A 26090-nucleotide genomic window follows, 5' to 3' on the forward strand; every position below is an offset into this window, starting at 1 on the left:
CTCAGCACAATTCTCCAGTTGGGGTCTTGACAGGTCTGGAATAGAGTTAGACAATTCTCTTATGTGAATAATGAAGCTATGCTTTCATTATTGACTGACATGGCATTTGCCTTGTTTTCAGCCATGTCATATAACTGACTCATATGCAGCTTGGGAATAATTGCAGTTCCAAGATCTTTCTCACATGTCCTATTTCAAGCCTGGTATCCTCTCTGCTGAGCCAGTTTGGTATAAGCACCAGGCTAGAAACCAGGGGAATGTGAGTTCTAGTCCTGCTTTAGGAACAAAGCCAGCTGGGTGACTTTCGGCCAGCCTTCTCTCTCAGCCCTAGGAAGGAAGCAATGGCAAACCACTTTGGAAATCTTGCCAAGAAAACTGCAGGGACTAGTCCAGGCAGTCGTCAGGAGTCAACACTGACTTGAAGGCACTAAATAAACAAACAAACAAACAAACAAACCATCTCTTCTATATGTATATTTCATTTCATTTCATTTTCTCTATTCTGTTATTTTTTCAGCCCATTTTTTAACCCATCAAGATTGTTTTGAATGTGTTTCTGCTCTCTAGGCTATTATTTATCCCACAGAGTATTATTGGTCTTCATTGCGTAAGGCAACTTTTGTGATTCTTACTATTTAATTCAACCTCCATTTCCTCCCAAGGTTTGAATGATATCTTTTTTTTTCCAAAACCCACTACAATTGCAGAAATTATTATTATTTTTTAATGTAAACTATCACCAACAGAGCACTTCCATGCTGCGTCAGTACTAATGTTTTAGCTAGATTTAAGCAAATGCTAAGCAAATCAACTTGCACAAGTCTTTCTGAGAAACCTTTAGAAAAGCACTGTAAATAGAAAAATCGAGATGCCCCATGTGTGGTACTATATGATCCTCAGTATTCAGAGTTCAAAACCACAATCACTTGGAACTTAATATTTAGTATTCAGCTGCTTGGAAAGGGGATGTGTGTTTGGCCATATGCAACCTTGCTTCTTGCATTTGTTGCTCTCTGTGATTCAGAACAATGTTCCCCCAACCAACTGCAAATGTGCATATTTTAGACACTGACTACATAAAGGACCAATTGTTCTGTATATGTAGGCTGAAGAAATATGGATGGAATTATGACTCTGTCTTGTAGAGCGACATGATGCAAGTGGCAAACAGATTACTTTTACAAATCCGTTAGGCATTCAACAAGTGAGTATCTGAAAGAAACATGCTTTCGTTTGATGCAGGATTTAATAGATGAGTGCGACCAAACCGCTCTGCAGCAGGATACAGCAGCTGCCAATTGTTTGGCCTCTGAGGATCTTGCCCAAGAAGAGATAAAAAAAGAGAACATTAACACAACAACCAGGACAGACAATAACATCATGAGCTTCTTCAAAACACTGGTAAGGTGTTATCATTGTTTTTTCCCTATATAACTGGAGTGAATTGCTATTCAAATTTGCTGTTGATTCCTTCCTTCCTTCCTTCCTTCCTTCCTTCCTTCCTTCCTTCCTTCCTTCCTTCCTTCCTTCCTTCCTTCCTTGGCACTAGGAAGGAAATTTAAAAGGGTGATTCTTTAAAATATGTCAGCAGCAGGAAAGGGACTATCACAGGCTGAATGCATATAAGAAGACAGTGTGGCCACCTATACTTGCTAGAAAATGTAGAAAGCAAGACTTCTGTTTTAGAAGAAGTAATGAAATTGTAGAACAGTTTTCCCTACACTGACACCCATCAGATATATGGGACTGGGATTCCCAAAATTTCAGGAAGGGTCATCTTAGCCAGCAGTGTTTGGAGTTGGAGCCCCAAGTCTTTTGAGGGTGCAAAATTAAAGAAGTCTACTGTAGAAGAAGGTAACTTAACTGTGTGTGAAAAGGTTGCATTTTTATTCATTAACTGGGAACATTGAGGCAAAATAATCAGATATATTCATTTTCTCGACAGCAGGGTTTTTAGTTAAGCACAATGAAAAAAAGATGTGCCAGTATTGTTGAAGGAGTAGAAAACCTGCACTAAAATTTTATTCAAAAATAATAATGATTGTTAAGCTCAATCTGCATAGAACTTCTAAACAGCATAAGACTGATACCTAAGGTTAATTTTAAAAATGGCATGAATTCAAACAAGTTTCTTTGTCTCTTTTTGCCTCTTCACTACTTTTTCCATGTTTGCATATGCATTAAGTTAGTTTAAGGACAGAATATAAGAAAATAAAATAACTGCTGGGATAAATCAAAACTTTATCAGGACCAGTTACATTTTTCCAATAGTGGATAGCTAGAAGACAATTGCTAGGAATCACATTTCCTGCTAAGCTTTAATGTGGGTTCTTTGTTTTCGGACTTTATATAATCTGTGGTTCCTATCACTATTACATTTGAGCCAACTGATTATGGTTAATTCAGCAAGCCAGTTTTAAATATTAGCATTATGTATGAATATTGTCAAAGGCCCTTCCCAGTTCCTACCTCCAACCTCCCTTTTAGCTATACTTTCAATTCATAGTCATAGTTAAAGCCTCCATCAACTGTACCAGCCTATCATGGCCCACATCCTCTAGAGCAGCCTTTTTCAACTTTCTGACCCTGGAGGAGCCCTTGAAATATTTTTCAGGCCTCGGGGAACCCCTGCACATTCAGGCTCAAATATAGGCCGGAAGTTACAAAATTATTATATTTGTGTCATGTGTAGGCCTGTATATAGGCATTAACAGTGTTCTTAAACTAAAAATCAAGAATGAAACTTACCTCTTTAATGTGAAGTTGCCTGAATTTGAAATAATTTTTTTAATAAATTGTGATCTCCCAGGGAACCCCTAGTGACTCTCGCAGAACCCCAGGGTTCCATGGAACCCTGGTTGAGAAACCCTGCTCTACAGACATTGAATCTATAAGCCCTATATGGTGAGCAATTATGGAAGTTGTAGTCCAACACATCTAGAAGGCACCAAATCAAGGAAGGGCACTCCATACACATCTGGGAACGTGTCCCATTTAAATAACTGGACTTATTGCTTTGTTATGTAAGAGATCGTCATCAATTTCCAAAAAAAACATGTATGCTTTTCCAACATTTGGAAAAGATGCTTTTTTTTTATCCTTCATGGAATCAGGGAATGAAAAAGTTCTAGTGGATTATCTGCTCCAACTTCCTGAAGGAGCTTTTTTTTTTAATTTAAATCTAAAATACTCTGAATCTAGGGAGTTAATTAACAGGCATTTTTTGCTGATAATGTTATAAATTATTGGTGTCCTTGATGAATTAATAGTAATTCCTAAAAGAGCAACTTTTTCTTTGGGGGAAGGGGACTGAAAGCAGGACAACTGTTAACAAAATCTGTAAAACTGGAGCGACTTGTGAAACAGAACAACAAATGAATATATGCTTCACGAGCAGCAGTTGTTCTACCATCTAGTCTCGATGATTTTTTGTAAAACTTCCCACTTCTTTTCTGATCGATGCCTGTCCAATTTGTTTATTTGGGGATAGATGTAACTTCCCTAGACCATCATTTTGATTCACATATACGTACTCGGAAACCTCTTCTAATGCTTCATTTCAGTCTATATCTCTGTGTTTTAAAACTATGTCCTCCTACTTCCCATTGCCTCTCAAAGATGCTGTCAAGATTTGGAATGGTTTTATAAACTGCACTTTTCAAGGATTATTTTTGTCTTGAAAGGTTTCACCAAGCAAAGCAGATTCCAAATGTGATACTGAGGACAAGGTGAGTGTCTTTGCCTTGCAAGTTCAACATTAGATGTTCTTTTTTGGGATCCCTACCTGTGCATCTCAAGATTGCTTCACACACACATCTCAACCTACATGGAAAAGCATTACATCTGATATGAAGTTGGGTGATTTTAAGGTTGATGTGTGATATAATATGCATTATTTTACTTATTTCATTTTTATCTCACCTACTGTTATGACGTTCAGAACTGCATGGTCCTCACCCATTTTACCTTCACAACTGCCTTATTATATAGGCTTGCTTGAGAGACCATCACTGGATTAAAGTCAGTGTGATTCACAAGTCAATCTAAATCTAAGTCTACTGATTGGCTCTTTCATACATCAGTTCGGTTCACCCATCAAACCAAACCATAATGGAGTTTGCTTATTTCTGAGTTAGCATGATGCGTGAATCGAGCTATTGTGGATTTTAAACTATAGATTCTAGCCTGGCATAATGTAGTAAATGAGTTAATTATGGCTTACAACAAACCATAATTAAGGAGACCATAGCTTAGTATAAGGTGCTGATCCAGTCGCTACTTGATAGTGTGGTCTGTTCAATACCCATGGTTAGTAGCTGCATGGGCATAGCTCTAAATTTGCAAGACAAGGGAACTGCTCATTAACCATGCAACTGCATTTGCACAATACACTAGGCTAAAATGTGTTTAGCTAATCAGTGGTTCAATGTCACGCAAAGACAACCAAGATGTTGACTCAGAAGACTGAATCTGTCCCACTGAGTTTAATGATTGCAACTGTTGTTATCCAGAGACATTTGGCTATCAATCAAAAAACCATTGCAATAAATCAGTCTTCCTCAGTCTAGCAACCCCAATATACAGTATATTGGACTGCAACACCAGGATTCTAAGAGGCCACACTGCACATCTGGAGGATGCTATGGTAAATTATGTCAGATAAAGAGTGGAGTTCAGTTCTCATTAAGCATGATGCTCATGGTGACTAGGTTCACTCAACTGTTTCATTTTGCTTTAGGATGTTGGAAGAACTCAGCCTGTTGTAGTTTATTTCTGTCAAGGCAACATTGTTGCCTCCACCCAGCCAGGTTTTGATAAGTCACTTCAGATCTGCTGTCTCATTCAGCACCAAATTGTGCATGAAGATGGTGTTGCTACAAATAGATCTGGCATTGGCCATCAGCATCTTGAGGCTAAGGGCACCAGCAATCTGGCCACCTGGTACCCAGGATGGGGTAATCAGTTTGGAAGTCATGTTTGCCACTAAATTCCCCAGCCAGTATCTCAGTCTTTCCTGTATCTCAAGGTTGTAGTAAAAATAAAATGAAAGAGGAGGACAGTGTGTAGGCTGAGAACTTCTGGAACAAAGATAATTTAATTTAATAATTTATTAAACTTGTATGCCACCCAACTCTCAACAACTCTGGGCAGCTCACAACAATCAAACAAAGAAATTGCAATCAAATCAATAAAATATAAAAAAAATAAAAATAAAAGATGGCAAGTGCAATGAAGTGAGGGATCTCACTCTCTCTTGCCAAAGGCCTGGGTGAAGAACCAGATCTTCATGGCTCTTCTTGACAACAACTGAGTGGGGCCATCTGGATCTCGGAGGAAACCTCATTCCAGAGAGTTGATGATAGGCCAATAATACCTCCTTATCTTGGTTTTGCATAGTTTTATTATGAACTCTATTCACGCAATACGTTAGGGTTCTTGACACTACATTTTTAGGCAGACATCATAAGTGTAACATCCAAATATAAACTGCATGTTCTGCACACATGAGAAAATCAGGGTGAAATATGGTGTCCTGTTGAATGAATTTTGTTGGCAAATCAGATAAATGTTGGTTTTTCTGTGTAATGTATGAAAAAAGTTATTATCCCCTTCTCTGTTTCAGCATTAGTTATGTCTTACAGACTCCATTTTTTTTGTGGTGTGACAAACATACAAGGTTAAAGGATGGGAAAAGGAGAATATTGGTCCCACTGCTTCCCCAACTAGGCATGTTCCATAGGTGCTGGTCTTCAGTGCCTAAGCTTCTCAGCATGGTCATTTAACAGTCATAATCCTGTTAAACTCCAGATCCCATTAATTTGATATATAGTACCTTAGTACCAGTTTGCCAATATAAGAAATGGAACAGGAGCCAATTGATTTAACAGGTTCAATCTAATATATACTCTAGGAACCTCTTGGCTTCTGTTCTGTTTGAAATTCAGAGCTGGTCTATTCATTTTAGTATTTTTTTTCATCATGTTTTTGGCATATTTTCTGACAAAGCTATGTACTTACAAGAGCAAAGGCAAAATACATTCAGCACCGTTGTAAGGTTTTGATAAATACAGTCTCAGTTAAAAGCACAGATGAATAAAATCTTCAAGCCTTACTTTAAGATATATAATAGGCCAGCCTCAAGTCAAATTCTTGAAGACATGATCAAAACTGCTCTGTCTTTTTACTAAGAAATTTCCAAGATGATCTTAAAGTATAAGCAGGATTGTATGCATTGAGGCAATTGTTTAAATAACCTACTCTCTAGCTATTTCACTGTTAAGACCAACACCATGAATGCTTTGCAAGACCTCCACAGTTAAATGGAATTGTCCTTTCTTGGAGGACATCTTGCCTATTATTGATTTTTGTTGCAATATGGAGCCATCAGAGAGTTCTGGGTGCCCATAAAAGGTTGTAGTGAGAGCATGGTATCCCATTAGTTTATTATGTAGCCTCAAAAAATACCCACAAATGTTCTGCGGTGTGCACTGGAGTTCAGTGGAACATATGTGTGGATTCCTTGCTAGATAAATGCATGCTGAAATGATTAATATAGTGCTGCAAATAATTGAGCAAAAATGTGATGGTGTACATAACAGAATATAGAATTCTCTTATGACAACATTGTGTATAAACTATTGCTGATGCTTATTATGGGCAAAAGGAAAATAGAGCATGCAATGAAAATTCAACTTTGATTGATGTCACACAAAGGGATCTCAAACAGGCCATGGTGGGCAGCTTGCTGAGAAGACGGCGATTGATTCCCTTGTCAAAAGCACCAAGAAAAAGAAGCCAGACAGCCCCCGATTAAGACATAGTACATTTAGCAAACTGTTTAGACATAAGGTTGGTATGGGAGAGTAAAACAAAAACCTAGAACTCTGAATGACAACAGATAACTTTTAAATCTGCTTGTCCAGAATGCAAACATGTAGTTGCTGGACTTACTGAAAAGCAAACCTTCAGCTGGACATTTTGTTTTAATTGTTGGTTTTGACAAACAGGGATACAATTCGGCAGCAGGGAAATATCATGAGAATTCCGGAGTCTGAATATTTACTTCTCCATTAATATCTGCGAATTCAGGGTTCAATGGAAGGAAGTTCCCATTCACCACATATTCATTGCCATATTCTGTGCTATGTTATTAAGTCTTTCCCACTAACAAAACCTGTGTCAGCCTGAACCAGAACTTAGAGCAATTTCATACCGCCATCAGTTTCACTCCCCAAAGCAGTCTGAAGCTGACCTGTGAATGTCTTTCCTTCTCTTTGAAATGCTGAAAACAAGGCATGAAATTCAATGCCTTGCCCCCAACCCACTGCCAATTGTATAATAACAGCCCCCCATCTCAGTCCCTATCATCACAAAAAGGGAAGGAAGGAAGGGAGAGACAGAGGGAGGGAGGGAGGAAGGAAGGAAAACTCAAGTAGCTTGGAGCTTTTCAATCCTGTTAGTCCTGGGTTGAAGAGAAGGAAACTGACTAAACTGTTGTCAATTTCATTTCTGCTTCTTTCCTCTGGCTACTGAAGGGGAGCTGCAAAGCCAACAAACTCCTATTACCCTCACAGGACCTGACCTTCAGGCACAAAGTGAAGATGCAGCAACAAAGGAGCTATAGTCCATCAAAATAAAACAAAGTCTTTCCTTTATATATTTATTCTTATGATTATTGCTTTCCATTTATATCCCACCTTTCTGCCTATATGTCTCCCTTCATCAACATGCAGCATCTAGCCTAGCATGCTAGAAAAACATGAAGGGAAGATTCCTTTAATATGATTTTTTTTTTAGCCCCTGGTTACTTCAAGCTCCATATAAAAGAATGCAGACTGATTATAGACCAATAGTTGATTTTAGCAAAGTTTAGCACAACTTGCCCCAGTTTGGCAACATTTAATGTGTTGGAACCATAACTCCTTGAATTCCGGCATCTTCATGGCACCAATACTAGGAAGGTTGCTTTATAAGTTAAAAGCATGAAGGATTGCTTTGGAATAGACTCTTATTTCCTGAGAAATAAGTTTTCCGTGCTTCATTGGGTAGCAGTACTGCTGAGTTTGTCTGGACTCAGAAGTAAGCACAGTTGGGACTTGTTAGTCCTTGGATGGGAGACCATCATGAAACGCAGGGCAATAGGCTAGGTTGCAAATCTAGAACATGCTGTTGGAAAAAAGGAGCGGCACCAGTTCTGTATGGTTGCCAAGAAAGTTTGGGTCCATATAGTTTCCATGAGGCCAACTCTACTCAATGGTGCCCTCACCTTACCTTTATGAAGTATCTGAATTGATTCATTGTCTTCATCAAAGAGACAGCACGACCCCCAAATGATGCATACAGATTTGCTTCAGATGCTCTTCCCTCCCCACAAGATGTTTTTCAGGATTACATCATAAATACTAATTTGAATCCCAAAGCAGTGGCATTTCTACAGATGCTAATCACCGAAATACTAATATTGATATAAGCATTTCCTTTTGACTGCTGATATGGTGAAATCATTGTAAGTTCAGATCATGCAGATTAAGAAGAAAATCAGAACAAAGGCTTAACTGGTCCAGGATAACATCCCACTCAACTTCTCCAGCAGTTGGTAATGAGAGGCATACTGTCTCTGCAATTGGAGATATTTAATCATCAGGATTACAAGACATTGATAGCTTTATTGTTCATGAATTAGTCTGGTTCCCCTTTGAAGCTTTCCCCTTTGACATTTATCATCCCTCTTGTGATACCAAATTGCCTTGCCCCAATTAGACATGTGCTGAATGTCTCAGCTACCAGCAATAGCCTTAGTGGGAATTCTGGAGACCAAGGCCACATATCTGCGGACCACCCAGATTGGGAAAGGATGCACTATATAAAGTCCTTCCATTTTTCTGTCTTGTATTTCCAATCATTCAGCATCACACTCTCATAATATTATAAAAGAAAAACTCCCTAAGAACTCTCTCCACACATCATCCTGAGCTGGTTTTAGTTCATCGGCATCATGTTTTCAGTTTTATACTTCAGTTCACCACCTGTGATATTTCAGAATACGTGGCTCAAAATTTCAAAATGCCAGAGAAATGCCGAAAAATTTACCCCGCAACCTCCTCCTTATGCTGGCTTCACCATGTCAAGCACTGTGCAGTGACTGTATGCCTCCATCCTTAAATATCATTACAGGCACTTCTGTTCCTACAGAATGAAGATGCCCCACATCATTTCTGTATTTATGTGTTTTATATTTTTTTTAGGCAAAAAAAGATGCTCAACAGACAGCAAATGCCAAGGTGAGTAACATTACTGAAGACTATGAGTTTTCCATTTGCAGACATTATTTCTATACTTTGACTTTGATCGTCCATACTGTTCTTTACATCTTTGCCATAGCCTGTCTCAAAGATGAATGTATGATGGTGCTGGAATGAAAGATGCCAGTATGCCATGTTTCCATGAGCTTCTTTTGTCTTCTAATGTAGCCAAACATGTTTTTCCATTGATGGTCTTTGAAGTTTATCTTCTCCCACACAATTTTTGGTTCCTTTGTGTTTCTAGAATACTGAGCTGCCTGTCACTATTGTCCCGGTTACAAAACCAGAAACAAATGTACCTCCACCTCAGGAGAGTCCAGCAGTGAAGCAAAGTGTGAAAGCCCCAGAAGCTCCAGTACAACAACCAGCACCAGCAGCTGTGGTTGTCACCAATGAAGCTCCTAAGGAGATGACAAAGGAGAGATCTTCTTCTACTCCCACACCCCTAAGTAAATTCTTTTGGAAAAAGGTATGTTTGGATTCTAGAGACACTCACTTGGAAGTTGCAATTATTATTAGCAGGACATTTATTTGCAACCATAGGTTTTAGCAAAATTCATATAAAATTACAACAATCCATATCAATTCAGTTCAATCCCCTTAAAATTAACAGCACTATCTGTCAACATCTACGTTCGTATCTTCCTCGCAGCCATTGCAAACAATGCAGCTTGTTTTGTTACATGTTCATCTACATCTGTCAGCAAGAAATAGATTTTTTTCTTCTATGCTGAACTGATTCAGTTGGGTTAACAAAGGCATAATAAATCCAGCTCTGGGTTCCTGATATAATCTGCAGTGTAATAAGTAATGGATCAGATCTTCCACCTGTGAATTTTCACATGTGCATAAATGGTGTGTAATTGGTGATCCCTTATATCTTTCACCCAAATAGGTTGTTGGCATTGTCTGAAAACAAAGTTCTGTGAAAGAGAATGTAAATAAGATAATATAATAACAATTAGATTGATTAGTAGTATGTTTTCTTTTTTCATATTTAACTTCTCAGTTGATGTTTGGTTAGTTGCCATGATTTGCTGGAAATATATTTTTTCCTTTTACATTTTTATTTAGAACAACGGTGCATTTTCAAGAAAGATAATTAATGCTTTTTATGCACATTCCAGCCAGGTAGCCATAATGTTTCCAGGAGTCACCTAGGCAGGCAGCTCACATACTATCCCCACTGTGGTTCAGTGCGATGGCAGGCTGGATAATGAGGAAAAGCTGGGTTGGGCATACAGAAGTTCAACATGGCGCAGATGAGCTGGACTTCACAGATGCAACATATACCAATGCTATTTTTTTAATACAGGAATCAGAAATGAAGGCACAGGAGCTATTAGATGTCATAAGCAAAGAGCAGAAAAGCTCAGTCTAGGGACAAATGCAAAAAGGACCAAAAGCATGTCAACTGATGACACATGCATTAACTTTGCCCTAAAGATGAGCCAACTGTGCAGGTTGATAACTTCAAACACCTAGACTCTTTGATCTTTGCATCAGTGTTTGCCACATCCACTGTTGTTGTTGTATGAATTAGCAGAGCTCAAGTTGGGCCTCTGGAAGAAGAAAAATATCAGCCTGAAAATGAAGGTTCAGATATTCAATGCAGCCATCATGCCAGACTTATTCTATGCAAGGGAAACAAGCTCACAACCCATGGAAGTGGGAGGTGTTTCAGAAGAGACATTTAAGAACGGTCCTGGTCATCTCCTTGCATGATTGATGGCAAAATGAGAACATCTGCCAAAAATGCAGTCAACAGCCCACATCTGAGAATAAAGTCCAGCAGTCATGCTTTTGTTGGTCTGGGCATGTCTGCAGAATGGATATAGCATGCCTGCCTAGATGACTCCTGGAAACGTGATGGCTACTGGCTGGAATGTGCATAAAAAATGGGGCAAAAAAAATCTGGATCAGCTTGATTGAGGATGAAGCCCAGCAGTGGCACTCTAATGTCACAAAATTTGCAGTATCTCCTCAAGGGAATCTGCAGCGACTTCTAAGCCATGGCCACCACAACCCCAATGGTGAAACCATTTGGATGCCCATCCTGCCAGTGCTAGAATTCATGAATGAATGAATGTTCAGTCAAGCATGTACTCAAAGCAAATGATTTCCTGAGTGACTCAATATCTCATTTTCTTTGATCACAAATCCCGGGATACAGCTTTATCACTAGTGAAATTAAACCCACTGCATGAACATCATGTGAGAAACAAAATGATATACAGTATTCTCATAAAATCCCATATACTGTTTTATTTTTAAAAGTAAATCCTGACATGCTTCTGCTTTACTGAGGATGTGTTCAGCTTTGGGAGAAAAAGAAAATCTAAATGGTGACTGGGTGGAGGGCTTAATGCTATTATTGTGAGGAACAATAACAGAAATATAGCTGCTCAAGTAGCTGCAAAATTCTATCGAGGAGGAGGAGGAGGAGGAGGATTTTATCCATATATATATATATATATATATATATATACATACACAGACACACACACAGACACACACACATACATGTATATATGGATAAAATCCTCATATATATATATATAGAGAGAGAGAGAGAATAAGAGAGAAACACTACACCAATGCTGGCAATTTTAAAATGATTTAAAGGTTTGCTTCCAGTGCTATCATTTGTTGTTGTTTATTCGTTTAGTCGCTTCCGACTCTTTGTGACTTCATGGACCAACCCACGCCAGAGCTTCCTGTCGGTCGTCAACACCCCCAGCTCCCCCAGGGACGAGTCCGTCAGCTCTAGAATATCATCCATCCATCTTGCCCTTGGTCGGCCCCTCTTCCTTTTGCCCTCCACTCTCCCTAGCATCAGCATCTTCTCCAGGGTGTCCTGTCTTCTCATTATGTGGCCAAAGTATTTCAGTTTTGCCTTTAATATCGTTCCCTCAAGTGAGCAGTCTGGCTTTATTTCCTGGAGGATGGACTGGTTGGATCTTCTTGCAGTCCAAGGCACTCTCAGAATTTTCCTCCAACACCACAGTTCAAAAGCATCGATCTTCCTTCGCTCAGCCTTCCTTATGGTCCAGAGTGCTATCATACTTTAATCTTATAATATGCTTCATTTATTAGCTGCATATAAGCACTGGATATAATCTTGGATTATATTTGACATTGTGGTTTCTTCTCTCATCAGATGGTATTACAGGATAATTACGCTGCACTGCATATAAAAGAATAACAATAGACTTTAGCGACAGACACCGTGCTAACATAATCGATTGTTATAATGAGTACTAAGTGTTCTCTTTAAAGTTGTTAGTTTACTAAAATATGATTTTAATTAAATTAAATCTGCTTCTTCTAACTACCACTTTTCTCAACCAGGTTTAACAAAATCACAGGCGAAATTTCTGATGATTACACTTAAATGAAAAGGTGGAAGAACACCATTGTTTCATACAACACAACTGACAGGTCCTTAAATTAATCCCTATTCTGGGTTGCACAATACAGCGTAGCCTCCAGGGCGTATACATAGGGCAGCTGTTAAAAATGGCACTCACATATCGACTTATCTCCCTCCTCCTTGCAAATCCTTATCTGCAACTTCACAGAAGAAGATCATAGGTTTCCCTATCTCCATCCCATCTCTGAAGGTTTCTTACCGGAAGCATGGAAAGGCATAACATTATGTCAGATTCATGGTAAAGTTTATTATACTAATGAAAGAGAAAAGAGAAATCTGATATCAGAGCACTATTTTTGGCATCAGCCAGTATTTTTCACAATGTCTCCTTCTCCTCCTCCTCCTTCTCCTTCTCCTTCCCCTATGGTTTAGTTAAGGATCATTGCCTTAGTCTACTTCTATGCTATTTAATCTGTTTTATTCATATTAAACATTCTACCTTGCTCTTCAAATGCATTTGTATCTCTTTGGGTGGCTTAAAACCTTCAAACTCAAATAAAATGTAAATAAAATAAAATAAAGCATAACTCCACTGTAGAATAGCCCCCGGTGTCCATCTGGATGTGAGTTTTACTTCCAATAAGGTTGTATAGTCATATGAAATTAAAATTCAGTCTGAAAGGTGATGTATGTCAGGGGTGGGGGCCTGTTTAGATTTTCCCTAATGGGGAAAAACCAAGTAACTCTTTGAATATAGAAATACCCAGAGGAAAGATCTTGCTGAATCTTCTGATATAATCCTTCTGAAGTGGAGAGAGATTATGATGGCCTCTTTCCTCCAAACAGAGAGTAAGGACAAGTTGCTGCACGCAGAGTCCTCTGATTCAATTCTAAGAATTTTCTCCTCAGCATATTTAAAATATTACTTCTGGATTGCAGACAAAAGAATGTACAGAAGAGGTGCATAATGCCTGTGTAATGATTGCCTATTCTATTGTACATCAGACTCATAAGCAAGGTTTCAAAGATATCTGATTTATTGAAGAATAGTATGCAGGATCAGAGAGAAAGCTGAGAATGATGAAAGTGTGGCAAATTCAGACTAAAAACCCTTGGTGCAAACAAAATTCCTCCCCCCTTAGGATCTTCTCAAGTCCACAATCCCAGGTGCTCCTAATGGTTCCTGATGGTCTTCAGGAAAAGTCCTTGAACAGAGAAAATAACCCAAACACATTCCATTGTCCTGATTTCACATACAGAGCTTGGTACAAGGTCTCACAGCAGCTCCCTCCCAAACAGAAACGTGCGTCAGCGCCATGGCATGTGAAATGTTACGATGTATGAACTACATTGAAACAGTGAACATGACAGCCTGATGCTATACAGCCCTTAGTGCCTGAGAAGTGCGTCTGCCCACTGTCAATTAGTATAGATGGAAATTATCCAGGATGTTTCTCTTTCTTCATTAAGTCTGAACAGTGTCTGATTGGAACGGACTCAGAAATCAGTAGCTTTGATTTTTGAGAGGTGTGAGCCTTGCAGCCTCCTCATATGAAATTGCTTCCTTTTGAACCAAAACACCTAGTATGCCACTCTTCAGCCTCACTGAGAGAAGGTCTTCTGAATCTCACCTTGCCTGATCTAAATGACTTGGTAACACTTCTTTTGAACCATTGCAGACTCCTACAGATGACATAGAGGTGATAAACACTGAAAGAATTGAAGCATCTCCAGAGGTCCCAGCAAAAGATGAAAGTAGGAGCCAGGAAGTTGCAGAAACCAAGTCTAAAGGAGAAGAGAAACCTACCAGAACAAATCTGAGAAAATTCTTTAAACTGGTAAGATGGATATTCCTGAATTTGTATGTCAGCTGTATTATTTTTTGATATCATTGTAAGCCACCCTACAGTCATTGAGAAGTTGGACAGCTTCAAAGTTTAATTAATTAATTATAAATATAATGGAACAAGCCAGTGGCAGCTAATTAAAAAGCTTTCAAAATAACCATATTTTTGGCTGGGTTCACCAGGCAGAATCTATGAGATACTTCATATGAGATCAAGTCATTGGCTTAAAGCTTGCATCATTATATGAGTATATACATACATGCATACATACGTACATGAATAAGTGAATAATCATTACCGTTTTTTCCAGACCAACAGTGAAACCAACTTTGGGCCTTCCATTCCACAGAATATGTGGCTAATAAGAAATATAAGTGAATGTAGTGCAACATTAATTCATGAAACAGGAATATCAAAAGTTGCCTATAAGCCTACATCACATTACATCTATATAGTTCATTTATCTATTTGATGGTAGGCTTGAGGTAGGATTTTAATGACTCTCCAGTAGCTGGAGATAGGCTCCTGAGTAATGGTTTTTTTCCTATTGAATTTATTTATTTATTTATTTATCTAATTTGTCCCCGCCCATCTCCTTCCATCAGGGGACTCTAGGCGGTTTACAGTAAGCAATTAAAGTAGCAATCGTAAAATCCACAATATAAAATTACAGTAATAAATAGTATAAATAAGAGTAAAAAAATAAATAATAAATAATTCCACCTTCTGTTGAGTTCCACCTTCACACTGTGTAAGGGTTCAGGCTGGCAAAGTGGGAACCACCAGTTCCCAGGCTAGGGATGGCCATTATCTAAACATATCACAACTACCTGATCTGAAGTCCACTAAGCACCACACCAGGCATCCATTAATTCAAAAGGGCAGAAGGAAAAAAAAACCTCAAATGTAAACCTTTAAAAATATATAAAAGTCCCTGGCATCTTTGTACTGCTGTGGACAATCATTTACCATGTGAATTGTTTCATATTTGTCTACAATAAAGATTCTAATCTAGCCAAGTCGTGTTGGGGACTCTCCTGCCAACTCAAGTTGAGAAGTCAACTGAAGTGTCAGGAGTTCTGGGATCTACTGACAAGTCCAAGTATGAAGCCTGATGAACTGAAATAAATCATTTCTGAGGTAGCAATTGATAGACTATATTAAGGAAGGTTGGCTTGAAAAGGTATGATAAATGATGGGTGAGACCACATATTTATTCTCAGTAGACATTCACAGGATACTCCCTTGCTTGGCCAAAGGTTTCCAGTGAGAAAAGAAATCACGTGCTTTTTTGTCATTGTGTTCTTAAGTCCAAAAAGAAGAATACGGGCAAAAGGCTCAGAGAGACTCCTATGTACAATCATTTGTAATCATTGTAGGAGCATGGAAGAAATTCATATAATCCTTTGTTATTTTAGTCAGTCAGGAGTGACACAGGGGTAACTCCTTCTGAAATAAATGGGCCAGCACCTGATCACCAAGTAAGTGAATGGACTGTTCAGTCTTCCTTTGGTGATGGCTCAAGTGAACTCTACTTCTGGGCTTTTTTACTTTAATGAGAAAGTTCATGACCCTTTTGTATTCCATTTGATATACAACTTTATGTATTTCATCCTGCCTTTGTTTCCTAATAACATTTTCACTGAAAGTGGCACTGTTGGGTTAAAAATCATTATCTTCTTTAAAAACAACTCAATTCAAAACTGGAGCTAAAATGTAGAAAGTTGGCATTGTTGTAATACAGTTCTCAAATGCTGGACCAATTGGTTAGAACATTTCTATCTGGCCAGTGTGCTGGCTGGGGAATTCTGGGTGTGGAAGTCCACACATCTTAAAGTTGCCAGGGTTGAGAAACACTGGTTCAGGCAACAGCCTGTTCATCATTACTGAGAAAATTAACCACTCCCCTCCGTCTCTACCTCATATTCTTCAGAAGTGTTGGAGTGTGACTCCTATTGTTCTCAGACTGGTTAAGGAAGGCTAAATTAAGCCTGATTTTTCAGAGTAGGGCACATGTTTCAGTCTTATGAAATTTATGATCTGTTCAATGGCATACCTATGAACTATATATAAGCCCCAGTGAGCTGTTTGGAGAAACAGCTGACTGGAAGTAGAATATAAAGCAGCCACAATATTTATAGTCACAGAGATGGGAAAACTGTGGCTTTTCAGATTTATTATTATTATTATTATTATTATTATTATTATTATTATTATTAAATTTGTTTAATAATAAACCAGTCCAGCCAACCAGTCATCTACAACTCTAGACTGCCTATTATGGCCAACAACTCTCAGCATCCTTCATCATGGGCCATGCTTCTTGGGGCTGCTGGTTGTTGTAGTTCAAAGCTCTGAAAAAGGAGTCAGCAATCACCAAATCACAGGAATAGCACTCAGAAGTTGTTCTGTTTATTCTTCTCAAGAACTGACCATGGAAAGGCTTAAGGAATGCTTTGATCTCAATTCCCTACCTTTATTGGAAGTCAGTAAACCAAATATTCAGGATTCTGAGTCAGTCAGCTCTCAGGTCAGTGAAAAACTGATAAGCAGCATACTATTGGTTGGTTCCAGAATATCTATAATATGCACAGAGATGGCATGGAAACCAACCCCCCAACCCAATTTACATAAGATTTGAAAAATGTAAAAATGACCAGTACATTCACCAAATTTTAGAGATGTCAGTGTTCTTGTACAAGATTTTATAGAGAGATTGACCAAATCCTCTGAGATTTGACAAATTGGTGTCACTTTAGGAGAATATACCCACCCTAAATATACAATATGACAATTTTAGGCCGATTTATTTCAGCCAGATTTAATACTTCTCTTAGCGTCAGAAACTGGCTCTGTAACTGCAGTGGTTCTGAAAGCAGAGACTGTACATCAGAGCATCGAGCCTAAGTTAACAGAACGTAGAATCTTTAAAAACAAACTTGTCATTTGATGCCCTTGTATCATTTTCGTTTTGAATTTGCAGTGCTTAGCACATGCCTGGTTATTATCCTACTTTTCCTCTAGGAGCTGAAAGCTCCACAATGTATGAGCCAGTTTAAAAGAATGTTTTTTCAGATGCTTAGTTAGATCATTATTCCAGACTTCCAACTACAGAAGGCGATGGAGGAATATTAAATCCTTTGTACTCTGTAACCTAAAACCATACCAACAGTGCCATTTTGTTTCTTGTTCTTTGTCTGTATCCTGTTCCTTTTTTCCCCTCCTTCGACTGAAACACACTCTCTTGTAATTGTCATTCCTTTGCAGAATAAAAAAAAATAAAGTCATAAATGAAACAAAGTCATATTTTCTCCATTTGTGGTTCCATGCAGAATTTCACGGTGCCTTTTGACCAGAATTAAGAAAGTCTGTCCAAAAGTCTCTGGACAACATAGGCAGACATCGTTTCTAGCTCTGGGGTGTTCCCAGATGGCCAGTTCAGAGCTCTTCCAGTCAAAATGCAACGTGCAGCTGTTAATTTTTTCCTGCCTGAATAGATTCCTTCTCCCAACAAAGAAAATAATAAATCCTGTGGTGGGAAAATACAGGAAGATTTTTTTCTTGTTACATAACAATAGTAATTAAAAAATCAAGGCAGGGTTATTTTGATTTTTTCCCCTCACTTTTCTTTCTCTCTTTGGATTGTGGTCACTTTTCCAGATCCCTCCTAAATGGCTGACTCCTTCCTTCTCTCTTCTGTGTCTCTTTCATATCCTCCCAAAGATCAGCTATGAATTCCTTTATACCCTACGATTTTGATGGATTATGTGAAATCAGATCTTGTGCTGACTCTTAGAAACCACAGAGACAGATTTAAACCCCATCATATTAGAGATAATATGCTTGGGACACTCTGGACACAACTTCCTAGTCATTGGCCTTATTGGTTGGAGCTGGTGTATGTTGAAATCCCAGCATCTGGAGGGCACTAGGTTGCCAGTCTACCCTTGCTCTAAAAGCTGATAGAAACTGGCAGGAAGGAATGCTGACATGGTATATGCCAGTGCCAAAAGAGTTATATGCTCATAGCTCTGTGCCAAACATCTTTCATCTTTTTCATCATTCAAGAAAATAAACATAAAAATCTAGAAATGGGGGAGGGAGAGATTTGGTAGAAAACCAGTGATGCTGTTTTTATTCACATAAACACAGGATTGCAGCAGATTACTCATGTGGCAGATTATGCTTGCTCTACAGTTCTTGCCCTGTGCCAGGGGTGTCATCAGGGCATGGTCAAAAAAGTCAAGAAAGTGACCACAATGATGTAATCAAATCTCCACCTGTCTTTTAGCTGTGACACATAAAAAAACAGGTGGAGCTTCGTTTACATCATCATAGCCAACTTCTTATTTATTTATTTTAAACAAAGATACAGTTGCAGAAGAGATAATATCAGTAAGTGGACAAAGGAAATTACTGGTTATACAGTTAATGCTCAATAGAACATTAACAAAAGATAGACCATACTAGACAAAGTACATTGAGTTGTTTTTATGATATGAAAAAAAGTATAAATCTTTCAGCTTAGTCCCAGAGGGAGGGAGGGAGGGGTATTTGATTTCTGACTTCCGCCTTCTTTGTGTTCCAACTGATTTACAGTATTTATTAACATAGACTTTAGAAACAATATTCTAAGTTTTTGTATTAGCCTTGCTGCATGATGCATTGTATATATGGAAGCCATTCTTGCTTACATTTAGTTAAACTTCTGTCATGGCCAACAACTTTTTTGAACATACTGTGTGGACACCCCTGAACCAAGCCCACTCCTGGCACTGAGCCCTGCATATTGGGGCATAAGATTGCAGCACACAGTCTCTGGGCAAACAAATGGCTCCCCAGGTGGGCTTTCATGTTGCCAGTCTGCAAAGCAAGCTGCCCGATATAAAGCATTTCTTATTTTAACTCCACCAACCGAGTAACCCCTGTTTGAAACTGCTCTAGACACTGGACTTCACAGACAGACCTTTGACCCAGGCTGAGAACCGAGACCCTGCAGGCAAAGGGAGCCGCAAGAATTCAACAGAGAACCTGAACAAGCAGCAAGAGATCCCCCAGGAAACCAAGGATCTGCTGGAGTCCAGATCACAAGACGCAGCCGAGATAGACTCCCTCCAGAATGGAGGGGAGGCAGCACAACAAAGCCCCCTCAAGCGTATGGAGAAGCGACAGCCCTTTGGAGGGTTTCTCAAGGGCCTTGTATGTTACCTTCATCTTCCCTTTGCAATCCCTGCCTAGCCAGCACTTCCAGAAGAAAGCTTTCTTTGCAAGATGAGAATGGCTCCTACACCTTCATTCTTTTCCCAAGGATGAACTGGGAGTCTAATGATTTGAAGGGAAGGGGCACCAAGCTGGAGGGAGACCTGCCCTACCAAAGTTACCAAAAGGGGAGTTGTAAAAGCAATTGACTACCAAATTCATTCCCCTGGATTGCTTCAGGACTCGGATGAAGTGGAGTCTGAAGTGGAGTCCTTACCCAGCCTGGTGCCCTCTAATTCTATTGGGACCAGCTCCCAGAATTCCCTACCAGCACCTCTGAAAATTGACAGGGATTCTGGGAGCTGCAGTCTAAGAGAGTGCTATAGTGCAGAACAGTTATTCTGCAATTTAATAATGGATTATTATGACTCTCTATTCAATAAGTGGTTTTCCATCTGGGATACAGCTAGGGTATCAGAGAAATCAGCTTAATTGCCTAATTGCCTTTAGGCCCAGGGATCTCTTTCCAAAGTCTTGCCCTGAATCTAAAGAACTATAGAGTTGCGTTCAGATATCACACTGGAGTTTAAATTAAAGGAGTTTAAATAGTTTAGTGTGTCATGTCAGCTTAGGGTATTAGTCATTATTGTTTCTCTCTTCAGTGGGAACTGAAGGCGCATCTGGATCTGAATATGGGGAAAATGTTTTCTAACTTTCACTTTTGCAGGATTCTCATGGTCGGTTACAAAATACAGAAGCTGCCCATCAGGCTCTTAAATGGATACCAGTTTGTACGGATGCCTTTTCCTATCAGTTTGACTAAAGGTTTATTATTCAAGCCTCAAGCTGGATATGAAACTTATGTAATCCTTGCCTCTTATAACTAAACAGCCTCAGAGTAGGAAGAGGACAGGGAAGGGTGGGGTCTTTAATCCTTCTCCTCTTCTTGTTTGCCTGTTCAAAATAATCCTCCCAAGTTACTTTTTGCCTGCTGAAGAAAAGACACAGTTTTCCTTTAAAATACTCATTTGATTTAAGCTCAACTCTCAGTGGGTCCCTGGATACATCTGTGTACTTTTCCTGGCAACCATATGGATAGATTTGCAACTACTCTATTCTGCATTTTGGTTTGTTTGCTGTTCACTTTGTTTCTCTCCCAGTGTACTCAACAGCCCAGAGATTTCCTAGTGGTCTCCCATCCAAGTACTGAACTTGGTTAGCTTGGGGTAGAGACTGGCTAGAAATCAGTGTCCAGAATGTAAATAGGAGTTTGTCCTGATCCACTCTAAATGGCATCTGAGTCTTGAGAGCTCTGAAATGATTTCCCCTCTGCCGAATATTAAATAAACAAAGGAATAGTCTTTGAAAGAAAAAGAACAAAATTTGTAAAGCCAAGTTCTCCTAGAGGTGGGTTTTCTTTCCCCAGATATTAGAACTTTATTTTATTTATTTTTCACATTTCTGCCTGCTGCAATCCAGAGACTCTCAGTGGCTGCAACTCTGTATTACAAAGGGTGAGGATGAAGGGATGTCGTAGCTCTCCCAGAAAGAACTTGCTTCGTTTCCTTAGGCTGTGCTGACTGGCAATCCTGGCAACTGTTATCTCAACCCGTTGGGAAGGAACGGGTTGGGAAACATACCATAAAACAATGCGCTTTGATTTCTCTCTCACTGGCCACACTTAAAATCTTTGCATTTAATAATTGATTTCCTAAAAACTGTCTCCAATTTTCCCCAAGCTCTGCCTCATCATTTTCATCTTCAGTGCCACTAGTACAGTAAAAGTAATTAGTCTGTTTCCTTTAAAATCCTTTATTCCATCAGTAGTATATTTATTATTATTGGTGGTGGTGGTAGTAGTAGTAGTATTGTAAAAATAATTGCAATCTGGTTGCTTAAAAACTCTATTCTATCAGTAGTATATTTGTTAGTAGTAGTAGTAGTACTGTAGCATCACACAGAAAAAAAATTAAAACGTTCATACCTTAAGTATATTAGCATTCTAGAATTTCTTAGGAAATAAGTACTGGAACTGTAAAAACTTAATACAGTATACAGAATAGAAAATAAGATTACTATAAAATTATTGTTGTAGTTATTGTTGGCTATTCATCCAGCAAATCTCACAGTCTTTATACTAGGTATTTTCCAATGATTTGGGTTCTAATCAATGCCTAGGATTTATGGGGCTATCATTGTAATATGTAGGAAGTTCCAAGCAAGGTTTTTTTTCCCCCCCCAAATCAGTGGTGTCAAGTCCAGATTTATTGTTGTTATTATTTGCCACAAAAATAATCCAGTCCTATTCCAGCTGGAAGGAGGAAATGGGGGCTTGTTCAAGACCTGTATATATGCTGATACTTTGCTACCAGCAATTATAGCAATAAAATGTGATTATTGTCTTTACTCCAATATAATATAAGTTTGCTAGTTAGACAGCAGCACTAGCCAATCAGGGTTATCCTGAAAAACTAAGCAGTGTTGGATCTGGTTATACTTGGGTGGGAAATCCCTAGGCCATGGGTAGACTGGGAAGAGGGGGAGGAAAAAAAAAACATGCTGGAAGATGATGATGATGGTCCACTTTTACACTATTGCCAAATTGAGCTTGGCTAGAAGGAGATGTTCTTTTTATCACAGAGGATACTGATAAAGACCTAGTGAATGATTCCCACAGTATGCTAACTGTAGTTTATATATTTTTTATTTAATCCATTCATTTGTGTCTGGTTCTCAGAGACTGCCTGGACGAGTCCCTGCAGTTTCCTTAGCAAGGTTTTTCAGACGTGTTTTGCCCTTGCCTCCTTCCTAGGACTGAGAGGGTGTGACTGGCCCAAAGTCATCTAGGTGGCTTCATGCCCAAGGCGGGACTAGAACTCCCAGTCTCCCAGTTTCTAGCCCAATGCCTTAACTACTACACCAAACTGGCTCTCAGTTCATATTAACCTTACTGTATTCAGTCTTTTTGTGGCTTTGCTTGTGAAGCCAACCTGTCTGAATTGTTTAGATTTCAATACATATTATGTAACCCCAGAAAACAGATTGATAGTAATCAGGTTAAATGTGTTGCGTTGAATGCATCAGCTGAGCGCATCTCTATCCCCAGAAGAAAAAGATGCTTTATTACTCCTGGAATTTCTGCTGCAGGAAACTCCATTCACCACTTTCCTCCTATTTTTATCTGCTCGTCTTTTCTTACATGTGTCTTTCAGATTGTGAGTCCTCAGGCCAGGCTCTATGCACTTATATCTTTATTTCAAATAGCAGACACAAGATGGCATTAAAAGGAAGACTACTCTAGAATCACTCCCAGTTAATCTTGTCCAATGTCCTGCCACATGGGAAACTGAAAATAAAATACAAAACACCCAGAACCCTTTGGGAGCCATTAGTAATCTATCTGTCCTTTCAATTTTCCTTACATCATCGAGGTGAAATGTTAATATTATTTGTAAGCAGGATGAAAACAGTGACGAATAAGTACCAGAGAAGCTCCATCTAGCCAACTTCTTCCTCTGTCTCTGCACACCCAAAGTGTTGTAACACACAAGAGAGAAAAAAACGAAGGCAGGAGAAAAGTGTTTATATTGAGCAAACATCCTGGGGTACTTCCACAATCAAGAAATATATTATGGCTTGGTGTTTTAAATATGATAGGCAGGACTATATACACAAATGCAGAAAAAGTGCAAGAAATGTAATTATTTACAGAATATTGTCTTTATTTAAAAGGGTTCCTAATCCTTTTGCATCCTAAACTAAGGCCAAAGATTTTGAATGAAATATGGGGCTTTTATGTTGTGATGCACATAAAAAACTGATGGAGCTTTGATTGCACCATCATGGCTGCCATCTTGACTGCTTTTGACCATCACAGACACCCCAAAAATGCTCACTGGTCTGAGTGGCAGGCTTTAGAATCTTTGTCCCTTCTCGTATCTACTAAGAACAAAGTAAATTAAAGCAAAACATCAAGCCAATGTGTGAGTCATGAAGCCAAAATACATACCTTGTATGTTGCAGCTTTTTCTCACATGGAATTTGCCTCATATTAGCAGTAAGCTTGTTTGGTTTTTCTTATACAGTGAAATGCACACACAATTCTGGCTGCAGACTCTTTCATCATCTGCATAAAGAAAACGGCCCACTAAAGAGAGACATAAATAAAAGCATGCCAGTGTAAGTTTCCAACAAAATTTCCTGAGCATCTTCAGCAATATTTATATGTTTTTCTCTATTTTTCTTCCCTTTCTCCAGAGCCCCAAACGGATGTCAGATGCCGGGGTACAAACAGATCCTGTGTCTATTGTGTCTGTCGTGAAACCCAAATAATTAATAACCTGAAGTCACTGAAGAATCACTGGAGCACCGTTACTTTTCCTCCTTGCAGGACAAAAAAAGAAAAAAAGAAATGATTGGTATTGTTCATCCCTCCCTTTCTCCCTCCCTTCTTTCATGGCTGTAGCAAACTAAGTCTTGTGCCTAAGGACTAATGTATAGATCCAAGGTCATCCCAAGCAAGGTGTGTTGTTGGCTGTGTGTGTGTGCCTGTTTCCACTATCACCATCCACTGCTTCTCCCACTGAACTGCCTCGCCTGCCCTCCCTGAACAACAGCAGTTCAGTCTGTTGAACCACCATGTCCATCTCCTCATTACCACCAGACCTCCCAAGGGATGACCAGGAGGCAGATCTATCACTGCTCCAGTGTTTTCACTGGTCATGTACCCAAAAAGGCAGCATCCAATTGGTTTAGTTGCCTGACATTCCTATTTCTAACACATAGCAATAACATGGAGGGGTGGGGCTGCAGCCTGGGCTAGAGATCCAAATTTAACACCACCACCATCTCTCACATCCCTGAATGCATCTGCTGTGCTAATACATGCTTTGAGAGACTACCTTTTACAGAACATGTTCTCTTAAAAGCTAGCAAATAACAAAAGCTTACAGAGAAAGACACAATTGGGAGACAGTAAGATTTAAAAGGAGTTCAGCATCCAGGACAGCTGGTTGTTGCTGTTTATTTGTTTAGTCGCTTCCGACTCTTCGTGACTTCATGGACCAGCCCACGCCAGAACTTCCTGTCGGTTGTCAACACCCCCAGCTCCCCCAGGGACGGGTCCGTCGCCTCTAGAATATCATCCATCCATCTTGCCCTTGGTCGGCCCCTCTTCCTTTTGCCCTCCACTCTTCCTAGCATTAGCACCTTCTCCAGGCTATCCTGTCTTCTCATTATGTGGCCAAAGTATTTCAGTTTTGCCTTTAATATCATTCCCTCAAGTGAGCAGTCTGGCTTGATTTCCTGGAGGATGGACTGGTTTGATCTTCTTGCAGTCCAAGGCACTCTCAGAATTTTCCTCCAACACCACAGTTCAAAAGCATCTATCTTCCTTCTCTCAGCCTTCCTTATGGTCCAGCTCTCGCAGCCATATGTTACTAGGACAGCTGGTAGGTTTATTTATTTATTTTTATTTATTATTCATTGAATAATAAATAAAGGTTCATTGAAAAGCAAAAGCTGATAGACTAGTCCAGTGTTTCTGAGCCTTGGCATCTTTAAGATGTATGGACTTCAACTCCCAGAAATCCCCAGCCAGGCTGGCTGGGGATTTCTGGGATTTGAAGTCCACACATTTTAAAGTTGCCACGGTTGAGAAACACTGGACTAGTATCAGTATGGGGCAATGGGTTAAGATCAAATGTGCTTACTAACTGTTTCACTCTTTTTTCTGTATTAGGAATCTAAATAAATAAAACCAAATTAAAAGAAATGGGAGAACGCCTGCATACAAATTCATATACATTATGCATTTCTAACATTTGCATTTCTATATTGAGTTCATAATGTGCTCCATTTAGCCACCAATATTTCCTATACTTTGTTGCATTATATGCAATTTTGGGTGCATCTTTTTAGCTGCAAACCATGCCACAGACTTGTGCAAAGTGTGGATTTTGATGCATGAGAATGTTCCGTTCACCTCTAAATTCAAGAAAAGTAAACTGCATATGTTTGTATTTTTAAAATAGAAGAAAATGTATTTCTCCTCCATGCCTACCCAAACTTCATCCTGAAATATAATCTCCATCCCAGGTTTCTTCAAATGTCCTTATTTTAAGACAGGGTCACTTTAGGACTTCTGACAGCTGGTACCATGTCCCATTTAGCACTTCAGAGCCCTGCTAGGTTAGAACAGCAGAAGGAGTCTGGCAGAACTTTTTCCAACTAACAGATTTTGTTAAAATATGTAAACTTTCATGAGCTGTAGCTATAGGTTGTGAAAGCTTATACCTTTTAATAAAATTGGTTAATTGGAAAAGGTGCTACCAGACTCCTCGGGATCTTTGGTTACCATTGACTAGCACA

General features: G+C 39.2%; 1 protein-coding gene across 1 annotated transcript in view; it reads left to right on the forward strand.

Moving 5' to 3' along the window:
* Positions 1-24728, forward strand: part of BCAS1 (brain enriched myelin associated protein 1) — a 48939-nt gene extending 24211 nt beyond the window's left edge. Inside the window, exons 5-12 of the mRNA XM_063297036.1 lie at positions 1243-1401; positions 3684-3728; positions 6715-6849; positions 9246-9281; positions 9547-9771; positions 14355-14513; positions 19467-19721; positions 23979-24728. Coding sequence (XP_063153106.1) covers positions 1243-1401; positions 3684-3728; positions 6715-6849; positions 9246-9281; positions 9547-9771; positions 14355-14513; positions 19467-19721; positions 23979-24053 — 1089 coding nt within the window. The 3' untranslated portion in view covers positions 24054-24728. The remainder of the gene's footprint in view (positions 1-1242; positions 1402-3683; positions 3729-6714; positions 6850-9245; positions 9282-9546; positions 9772-14354; positions 14514-19466; positions 19722-23978) is intronic.
* The last annotated feature ends 1362 nt before the right edge of the window (positions 24729-26090 follow it).

The sequence above is a fragment of the Candoia aspera genome, chromosome 3 (genome assembly GCF_035149785.1).
Source record: "Candoia aspera isolate rCanAsp1 chromosome 3, rCanAsp1.hap2, whole genome shotgun sequence".
NCBI lineage: Eukaryota > Metazoa > Chordata > Lepidosauria > Squamata > Boidae > Candoia > Candoia aspera.